This window comes from Vigna unguiculata, chromosome 3 (genome assembly GCF_037176805.1).
Source record: "Vigna unguiculata cultivar grain cowpea cultivar isolate G323 ecotype 2 chromosome 3, ASM3717680v1, whole genome shotgun sequence".
Classification (NCBI taxonomy): Eukaryota; Viridiplantae; Streptophyta; class Magnoliopsida; order Fabales; family Fabaceae; genus Vigna; species Vigna unguiculata.
The window spans coordinates 17,653,330-17,664,396 of record NC_140794.1 but is presented as its reverse complement, the minus strand read 5'-3'; the positions used below and the strand labels follow the sequence as shown (position 1 = coordinate 17,664,396).

At 33.0% G+C, this 11,067-nt stretch overlaps 1 protein-coding gene and 1 long non-coding RNA gene across 3 annotated transcripts; one reads left to right on the top strand and one right to left on the bottom strand.

Annotated features, from left to right (window-relative positions):
- Positions 1-366: 366 nt before the first annotated feature.
- Positions 367-4,709, bottom strand: LOC114177406 (protein OBERON 3). Of its 2 annotated transcripts, none has more exons than XM_028062732.2 (2): positions 2,721-4,706; positions 367-1,100 (listed from the first exon to the last, which is right to left on the bottom strand). In XM_028062732.2, exons 1-2 carry the CDS (start codon positions 4,558-4,560, stop codon positions 511-513), a joined length of 2,430 nt encoding a protein of 809 aa, XP_027918533.2. In that variant the 5' UTR covers positions 4,561-4,706; the 3' UTR covers positions 367-510. The 2 variants fall into 2 exon arrangements, with proteins under 2 accessions (XP_027918533.2, XP_027918534.2); XM_028062733.2 differs by having other exon boundaries at positions 629-1,100; positions 2,767-4,709.
- Positions 4,710-8,934: 4,225 nt separating this feature from the next.
- On the top strand, positions 8,935-9,997 carry LOC146887538 (uncharacterized). Its single transcript, XR_014993719.1, has 2 exons — positions 8,935-9,431; positions 9,556-9,997. It is a non-coding gene; the product is annotated as an uncharacterized LOC146887538 (long non-coding RNA).
- Positions 9,998-11,067: the final 1,070 nt, after the last annotated feature.

Here is an 11,067-nt window from a genome sequence, read left to right as displayed (position 1 = left end):
AACAAAACTAATCATGTCAACCTTTTCTCTCTCCTGCTTAGTGGAGGATATTTCTATAATAACACGCTTCACAACTTTCTTTTAATGAAATTACACGTATTCTTTATTATTAGCAGCAAAACTTTCTCATAATATGTAACACAGTTTTATGGGAAAATTTGGATTTAAGACTACTTATAGGACACCAATTTCTTAAAGGCAATGTTAAAATGAACAATGACATAAATCTATGTGCAACAATGGTATGTGATTAATACAAAATTTACAAGTTTTAGCCACACAAGTCTCGTACAAACAGTAACAGAAAGTGCAAAGCTTTTCACACATTTGTGCTCTCTCCATTAATGAAGGAAACAAGAACAAAGATTAAATAAACACCAAAAACTTGAATTTATCAATTGAAAGCCATCCATTCTGGGAACAACCAGAATACCAAGACAGGGAATATCAATAAGTTACACACATTTGAGCAGAATTCTGAGGAAGAAAAAACATCAAAAAGGGTATAAACTAAACCCATTGCTGCTTTGTTGCCTCCATTCTCCGCAACAAACCATCAATCTCTTCTTGCATTCTCTTTTTCATTTTATAGTAATCAAAATAGGAATTTTCCAAGACTTTGAGTTCATCCATTTTCTTCCTCTGTGTTTCCTCAGTCTCGTGCAAGCAGAGTTTGGAAAGCTTTTCAGCATACTCCTCTTCCATCTGGGCAGTCTTCGTCCTGATCATTCTCTGGAACCCTTCTGCCTCTCTTCTTGCTTCATCTGCCTTGGTTTGGAACATTCTGGCTTCTGCCTCCTTTATCCTCACAATGCTTCCCAAACTTTCAAGTCCACCTTTTCTTAATAAGGCCCCCAAATGGAAATCAGCCTCATTTTTCAGTTCACTCAACATGGAAGCTTTGAGGTCTTTCTGAACTACTTCCCTTGACATGGCATCAGGATGTGACCTAGAATAGCCCATCTCATACCCATAATTTGGTAATAGAGGGTTAGGTTTTGAAAGAGATGGTATATCCTTTGTAAGGTTAGTTTGAGAGGCTGCCAAATCCTTTGAAGAAACACCAGCAGAAGCAGGAAAATCTGGCATGCTATCTGCGTCTGTTTATCAGAAGAATCATCTGAGTTAGATATTATTGTAGTAATTTAATCTAAGCTAAATAAGGACATTTCATACGAGAATCACAGGGTCACATGTAATTTGATCTATTTCATCAAACACATTCAACAATGTCAAAGAGGTAAATGCAACAGTACCATAAAAGCAACTTATGTTTATAAACCACTGTCATTCCAATGAAGCTAATGACATTCCATTCTTTCACATCTCATTGAAGTACTTCAGTACCAAATGCAATGATAAGATGTAAATATTTCAACAGGAAGTGAAGAAGATGCCAAAATGCTTAAAACTAAGCATGTATGGTGTTTTAGGTATGGATGTTCAATGTAGCACATAATATATTATTCATTTCATGAAAATTGTGTATCAGAAGACAATAACCGGTTGGAGTTTAGTAAGTTCAGTGTTAAAAATAACATTCCTCCTCCTTTATTTATTCAATATATGATAAGAGAAACTTATTGAACTTCATCAAATGTAATATTAAGCTCAACAGACTTAAAGACTACAAGATGATTCCAATGATATATATAAATCATGGATTTGCTGGGATATCAAATGCTTGCAATATTGTTCTTAACATAGAGCTACACATAGGAAACAACAGCCCGGGATGGGAAGTAAATATCCAAATTGAATGGTGAAAGCGAATTGGATGTGGTAAATAAACAAGCCTGATTTGACTGATACAGAAATACTTTAAGCAGATACAAATCTAGCAGTTTTAAATCACTTTATAAATGACATTGAAATCCTCTATTTAGTGTGTTCTTGGATTAACATTTTTGTTTTAAGAGATACACATAATCAAAATTTTCAGCAGACAGATTTTGGGATATTTTTCTTTTATTTGGATTTAGGGTAAAATAATGATAACCAAGCTAGCTAGCTTATGTTTTAAAAACACTAACAAAGTTATGGTTCTCAATTCTCATTCTTAATGTCCAAAATCATTTCCAACTTGCCCTGAATTTTCACCCTCATCGTTGCCAGAAAACTGTGGTTGTCCTTCCTCATTTTTATTTTATTTTTCGGCCTTGGACAGGCAAAAACAGTAAGGAGTGTCATAATAATGTTTCGTAAGTAATTTGTAAGAGAGAATAATTTTTTAGTATCTCCTTTTTTATCAATCCGTGTATCTCTATCTGTCAGAAGCACAATAATTTTTATCAACAGTAATGCTTTACCTACACCACAGCATACACACTTAAACCTCCCTTATTCACAATCCCACCAAATCACAGAAAAGAACCACTGGTTCTTACTCATCTCCAATAAATAATGGTACTACAAGCAAACCATTCATATCATGTGAAAATGTCTTCATGCAACTACAACACTAGAATATACCCTATTAAGAGCTGAAAAGTTAACAGATGAAATGATTTTTTAACTCAATCCCATCAAACAGGATGGATTGATCATTTACTCCTCAGCGAGGCCAAGCAAATCATTATGCAGTCATAGTGCATCCATGGCACTTAAATACTGTATCTATGATTGTCCCCTTAGCACTTATTTAAGAAGCAATTTTTTTTTATCTCTAAATCCAAACAAATTTAAATATGAATACGAAAGACCCAAGTTCAGACGCTTACAGTTGAAAAATTGTACGATGTAATTGCAAGCGTCCAAAGGAGATACCATTTTAGTTTGAAGCTTTAATAGCAAGTCATCAGTTTTAACATGCAATTCCTTCCCTTTGCGATCTTCACTTGCCCTGAAGATCCTCCTTACACAGTCAAGCTCCTTCATCAAGGTTTCAAGACCCCAATCCTTTGCACAACACAGAAACACGTCTTTTACAAAACCAAACATTTCCGAGGCATGTCCACATCCGAGACAATGAAACTGAACCTCTGAGGTCCCTGAAGGCCCCTTCAAGCTAGGTCCAGGCTTGATAAGATTTCTCTGAATGCCACAGGTAGCATGGCACCAATGAGAACAAACATCACATCCTATCCAACTACAAGTGCTATTTGCACAATCAAAGTTCAAACAGACAGGACACATGCAAGAACTACAAAAGCCCTTATTTCCTGAACAAATCTTGCAGTCACAATCATCAACAGGAAGCAAACTCATGCAGGTTACATTCCTACACCTCTTATACAAGAAAATCTCTACCATCTCAGACAACTGAACTTTGCTAGATAGGAAGCTGGCAAGCCCCATCTTGAGAGCCACCAAAACCTCTAACTGTACTTTGTGGCACTTTGAAAGACTCTCCTTTGTTAGGTCAGATCTTCTATCAAGCCGGTTCTGAAGGCTTACCAGTTCCTCTTTCTTCTCAGGCTTCTCAATGAGATTCTTTAAGTATTCCTTAGTTGATGCTATGACATCATCAGTAAGCTCCTGAATTGTCAATGCCATGACAGTGATAGACTCTGAAACAATCTCCCTAACAATTCTCTCTGGTCTGGAATGTTTCCTTACCTTCCCATCATCCAAGCCATCCAAGATTCTCAGATTCTCAGAGTTCCTACCCCTTGAGTCCCCCGACTGAGCCTCAAGCCTTGGCCTGGCAGGCAACTCTGAAGGGAAAAAAGAATGGTTATCTGAACTAGTAGTTTTATACTGACTATTACCTTGCATAAAGGAACTAATACCAGCACCATGGCTGGTCAAAGCAACCCCATCTCCTATTGGCTTGAACCTACTGTGCACAGACCCATTGGTCCCCTCCCCACAGTTCCAAATTTGGTCATCTTTGCTCACAGAGTACTCAAAATTATCGGTTGAATTGCGGGTCAGTGAGCAGCTTGGGTTGTGGGAGAAGGGGTGGGAATAGGAGTAAGACAAAGAAGCTGCTGTGTAGTCATTGGAATATGAAGTGTGAGTAGTGGATGGCCTACAAGGTTTATTCCTAACTAGTTGATCACCATTTTGCAAGGCGTTTGAAGCTGTGAGGGAAAGAGCAACATCAGGCAAAGCAAGAGAGAGATTGAGGGTCTCCAGTTTTTGCTTCTTCTCCTTATTACTCTCCCTCTCAACAACTTCCTCAAGGGATCTCTTTGAAGAATCCTCTCGTGGCTCACTCAAGCTGAGGAAATCTCTTTCCACCCATTTCCCATCCTGATTTGAGTTCTCACAAACCACAACCTCTTTCCCTTTGTGGCTTATTCTCTCAAAGGAACTCAGCAAGCTTTTACCAGGATTCTCTTTCTCGGAAAAACTGAGTTTTGGGTTGTCACAAAGGTAGCTGAGGGTCAACTCTTGGAACCCCGAGCTCCCAACAACAACCTCGGTGGGTTTTGGACGAAGAACCCCATCAACACCTCCACCACCACCACCACCACAACCCACCTGTGAATCTCTCAGAAATAAAACACCTTTCTCATCTGGGTACTCCTTGTTTGCCCCAAAATAGTGTCTTGAAAGCTTGCTCCTAGAGTTCTCACCCTCCGATTCAGCAACACGATCTTTACTTCCAATCATGGCCAGAGGAATGAACGAGGGAAGGGAAGGTTTACGAGAAAGAGAAGATTCACGGGGCAATTCAGAAAATAAAGGGAGAATGAAAGTTTATTTTCTTTTTCTATTACTCAGCCAGCAACGGCAGGAATTTCATGTTTTTCTTGTAGTGTTCACACTGGGTTTAATAAAAGACGGCGATGCTTTTGCGCGTGTGGTAGATTACAGTCTTAACCCTTGAAAGCGGAGAGAATTACTCTCAGTTGGACCACTTTTTTTTTTTTTCTTCTTTTTTTTTTTACTGCAACTGTACTTTTCCTCTTACAGCAGAAGCACACACCTCTTATCTCACCACCATGCATGACCAATTCAACACACTTGCCTCTTCGACTTCGCATCACTTTCTTTTAAACGTATTTAATATATTCATAATGATTCCATAAAAGTTTCTCTTCTGAATGTTTTCAATTGAGCTATTGTTAATGAACTCTGATCTTCAATGTTTGAGTTTATTTATAATTAATAATGAATGATGAATAATGGAAAATAATGATCCAAATAATAATTCAGAATTTGGAACTCTTTTATTTAAAAACGAAAGAAAAGGATCTATAATTAAGGTTTAAAAAATAATTAATTAAAAACATTTGCTAGAAAAATAATTTTTTTAAAAATTTACAAAAATATATAATTTAAAAAATAAAAAAATACGTAGTCAAATTTTATTCACAAAATTATAATTTATAATTTTGAAATAAATTGTTTTATAAATTTATTGCATATGATATCAATTCTATCGTTTGGACGAGATATGCTCAGTTACGATCGTTATACTTTCAAGTCAAAAGTATCAACTACAAGTTTTCTTTACCTACCAATAAAAGTTCAAACCAATCTCTTCTGGTTTTCAAAATTTTATAGAAAGGAAAAAAAACATAACTTTTTATTTTCGTTCATTTAAATTAATAATATTTACTCATTAATTTGATTCTAATTTTTATTAATTTTATTTAATTTAGTTATTTTTATTAATGTAATTTAAATAATTAACAGATCGTGAATTATATTTGTCGATTCATGCTTTTTTATATTTTTTATGTCTTTTAATTTATGTTTTTTTTTAATTTTAAAATAATGATGTGTTAAGTCATAATTATATCGATGTTTTATATTTAATTTGACCTCTACATGTGTTATTTTTGTTCAATTTAGTTTTAATTATTTTTAAAATAAAAAAATTTATTCCTTTTTAAATTAAGATCAAATTTAATTTTTAAATAAATATTATATTAATATTTTATTGAGATTTGCATTTTTATTAAATATTTTTAATTTATGGTTAAAGTTGATTTGAAATTGAATAAAATTTTCAAAAGTTGAGAGTAACACCTTTAGTTTAAAATCGTAAGATGTTAAAAATCACATAATTTTTTAAATTTTAAGAGGTTAAAAAATGAAAGTAACCTTATTACTTGATATGATTTTTAATACTTTTTGTTTAGGGCTACAAATTAATTTAAAAATGTAACCTTAAACAAAAAAAATTCATAAAAATGTGAATTTTAATAAAAATATAAGTATAACATTTATATAAAAAATTAATTTGGTTTTAATTTGAAGAGGGACAAAATTGTTTTATTCTTTCCAAGATTAGAACTAAATTGAACAAAAATAACGAATATAGAAACCAAATTGAATATAACACAATGTAATATGTAACGTCCCATTTTAGTATCTCAAAACTAATAAAATAGGATGCTTCATTATAATATTCAAAACAGGTAATCTAGTGTATAAAGTATATTAGTATAGTCTTACAATAGAAAAGACTATGAAAATATATCATTTATGCACTTAAACTAAACAAAAAGAAGAAGAACCATATACAAAACTAACAAATCACTAAAACTCATCTAGACCTTCCACTACTCTAATTGATAGCTCATCATCCACTAGATGTGCCTCTACACCTACAACTTCATCTGCTCCCACCAAATAGGTGATCATCGCAAAAGAATAGACGAACAATACAGGAAAACACAAAACACATGTATTTATATTATGTCAAAAACCTACAAACATGGTATATGACATATCTATATCTATAATCACACAAAGTTGACACTAAATTCAATTATCCGGATACATGCACTTGACATCAGACTCACTAGTGTTGTGCACCTGTAGTGGTTCCCAAACTCTGCAGAGTTTGGCCTCAAGGGGTTATCACCCAACCACTTACAAGGTAAATCCCATTCGCACCTAAAACTTGATCGAATCCAGTGACTAAGACCTCTTTCGTCTATTCACGACATAATCTACTCTACTATACTTGAGTGTGAGTAGTTATTAGAGAAATGATACCTCCATATTGAATCCTCACGTCAATGCATACACTAAAATACTGCCACTTAGAATTTCTCCTTGAAATTCTTTCATCAACAACACAATTTGTGCTCATAACCATATATTTAATTGAATTTATAGTAATAAGGACTATAAAATCCAGTTTAAGTATACCCAGAACATCTAAAGTAACAAAAACAGGAAAATAGGGCAAATGGTGTTATACATAAAATACATCAAAATGGTGAAAATCATTTCTCTAACCATAGACTTCAAAACAAAGATTCCACCACTCAAAATGAAGACTCATGTGTTTAGAATCAGTTATCAAAATTTCAGCTAGATCTGACGGTTAACAAAGCGGGAATATTCATTTTACCAAAAGAACGTAGACCAAAAAATATAGGGTGGCACTCGACATTAGAAAAGTGGCACCCGATGCCCAGCCCTTGGAAAACAATGATTTCTAACACCTGACGGTCTAAAAGTGGCACCCGACGCACTATAATGGCGCCCGACACTCTATCAAAAACAACAATTTGGGAAAAAAATGATCCTATGCAATTGATTGATTAGGCACATTTCCTTTAGTGTTTTTGATTCCAAATGGTTTAGAGAGTTAAAGAAACTGATACCTAATCACTCAAAACACAAATTCAAACATTTCCCCTAAATCAAGACCAAACACAAATCAAATATCAAACAGTTCAATATACAACTCATCAATCCAACAAATCACGTCAAACAATTCAACATACAACTCATAAATTCAACAAATCACATTACAAATAACTATCAAGATTATCAGTTCACACCAAAATTTAACAGAAAACTAGCTTCCCCTACCTGACAAAGCGGTTCAATCAACCCAAACAGCTCAATAGACTCAAGGAACACCAAAACACCCTTAGCTCCACAAGATGCTCTATCTATACCTAAGAACAATACAAAACGATTAGGATCTACTGTTAGTATCACTAACCAACAAAGACTCATATTGATGATTAAAACATCACATGGAACCAAAACAGAGTCACATGCAAGCTAGAATAGAGAAGACGACCCATAAGAAAACGAGTAGAAGTTCAATTTACATGGTTAAAGAAACTGATCGGATAAAAAGGAAGAGCTTGTCAAGAAGATCACCCTAGCAGTCTTTGATCTTCAAACAAATAAATGAATAAAAGATGAAAACTTCTAGAGAGAAGTTAGAGAACTCTAGAAAAGTGATTTCTAGAGAGATAGTGTGTTTTAAAATAATGAAACTCGTTTATAACAAAATTATTTATATAAAATCTTTTTAATAGTAAAATAATCGAGTCTCACTATTTTTAAATCAGTATAACTTTTAAAACAATATTTTTTAGGGTTTTACATAATGACACGTGGAACAATGTTGGTTGAACAATGTTGGCTTAACATGTGATTTTTTATTAAATTAAAAAATAAAATAAAATAAAAATAAAAATAAAAGTAATATAAAAAAAAACGAAGTACAAAACGTGTGTTATTTTGGACTGTGATGTAATTACCAATTGTTCATGTTTACTCATTCACTTGTTGAGTTCGAAAGAAAATTAAAAGTGAATAGCGGCTTGCATGTTGATGTTTTTACTTATTTTTATTGTTTATTGTTTATTGTTTTTTTTTTGTTTTTTGTTTTTTATATGATGTTTAATTCTTTTTATCCAATGTAGTACTTAAAGTCACTAAACCATAGAGAAATATATTATATAGATGTGATTTGAATTCAATTTACATAAAGAATTAACACTATTTTTAAGTTAAAATTTTGAGATATTATTTTATGAATTTTTTTCTTATATAGTATTTAATCGGGTAATCTGTATTTATTTAGTGTGGAATTTAAGCTCACTATAATTCTTCTACGTATGTACTATATATGGTTGTATATATTTCTAACAATTTTTCCTCAAATTTTTTTAAATTGGAACACCTTTGTCTCTAATACTTAGCTTAGGAATGAAGTTGTATAGATGTAGGTGATTGTTTTTTCTTACAACGTTTAATACAAATAACTTTAAATTTTAAGATTTTTTACTTATTTTATACGGTATGAACCATCCCTAGATCAACCATGTATAAAGTTTTTGTAAGAGGAGATATTGATACTTTTGACATCAATAAGCAAGCCCAAAATAATATTATTCAACACAAAACCTTATCCAATGTAACTGTGGTTTCTTCTGATTTTACTCATTTTTTAACCATCGTGAAACTTTCAAGGTTGAATTCCTTACATTTATTGTAACTCTGAAATTTCAATCAGTGATTCATGATATTTTTTTATGAATCCGAGCGTGAAACGTGAAATGAATATGGTGATTACGTGAAGTCATTTCTTTCGCAAGAATTGTGGTTCTGTTGGGTACTTTTAACGTAAACAAATTTCTCGGGAACGCGAAACAACTCAATGCGATTACTTTGCTTGAAGCATTTCACGGCTTTCAGTGCCTTTGATATTCATTGTGGAGTCAATGTTGGATGACTCTCTTCTATCAATTTAGTAGACGCATTGTTGTTCGGTGGTTCGTGCATTTTATATTTGACTTTGAGCTGGCAATTTCAATTTAACTGATCGTAATTTCATTCGGTGCCATTAATTGAAGGTTCAACTTAATTTCTTTCAAAATAATTGTTTGATCGAAGCAGGTGCTATGCTTATTTGAAATTCGGGAATCCAAGCGCTTGTTCGGTGCAATCATTCAATTATTGGCAAGCGGTAGATTTGTGCAGCTGGATTGTTGAAGCTGCAGGCAAGGTGTTTGAACAATTGTTGCTGTAATTATCAGACAGCTGGGGCAGCAAGAGAGTTGTGGTTCATTCCGTGGCAATTGATTAGGAGCTGACATGCAAGTAACTTGATTCATTTGCGGTGCCTTTTAAATTTGAAAGCTGTATGATTTTGTCGGTGAAGTTAATCCAATTCGAGAGCTCATTCCACATTTTGATTACAACACTTTTGTGAAATCAGTGGCTTTTGTTTGAATAGCATTTCATCAAACATTTTGATACGCTGTATTAAACTTGATCTGTGACGCTGACAAATTTATTCATTGCCGTGTTGTTGGTTGGCAGCACAAATTATCAAACACTTAGGTGGCTTTTGGATACAAGATTTACGTGGCAATTTATAACGTAAAATTGCAAGCAAGAACGTCAATTCATTGTTCATTTGTTCTCAATTCTGCCGTTGATTAAAAGTAGAAGGAGCAGCTCTGGTTTAAATGAAATCTAGCATTTGCTAAAAGAGAATCTGCTGCAGTCATACAAATATTTGGAAGCAGGGGCAAGCGGTGAATGTTGTCGGTGCAATTTTTATAACCTTGTGCCACTGCAGTGCTGATTTGATTTATGTTGGTCTGGTTTAGAAACAAATTTCTACCTTTGATTTGACTCATTTATTAGTCTATTTAATTCTTAATTTTCTTGATTTTTAACTGTCAGACATACTAGTGCTAGATGGACAGATGTATCAATTTGACCATTGCTCATGGTTCAATCTTAACTCATATTTTATTAAGTCCCTTTTAAGGGACTTTCATACGAGAGAAAAAAAAAAGTTCGAGTTCTCAGAACTCTTATAAATGAGTTAGGGTCAAAATTAAGGTCGAAATGATATTAATATAGACACTCCTTGTTGAGAGTAATTTTACGGAATGAAATATTTACAAAGTAAATATTCCTTGCTGAAAATATGAACATGCCTATATTTTATTATTGTCGCGCTTTGTTATAACAAATAAAGTTATTGAAAGGTCATAGCGAAAACTCGTGCAATTTACGTCATAATTCTACGTAAAATTGTTAGTTAGTTTAACATGATAAGATATCTATTAAGATCGTTAAGACTTATGAGTGATTTTTTTTCCCTCTATTAGAGTTATAGTAAAAGTTGATGCACTCAACTTCTTATATAATACCTTCCGTCACTTGCAGACCTTCTACGTGACGCACATCACGGTTTTCAAAGTTTTCTCATTTTATTTTTTTCATATATATTTTAAAATTATATTTATATATTAGTATATTATATATATTAACTTTAGAAAAGTTATCTTAAAATTTTATAAGATTACGTGTAACCTTCGCTCTTTTTTTTTCTTTATCTTGAATTTATCTTTTTTCCACATCTTCTTTTTATCATAATTTTCAATTTTAATT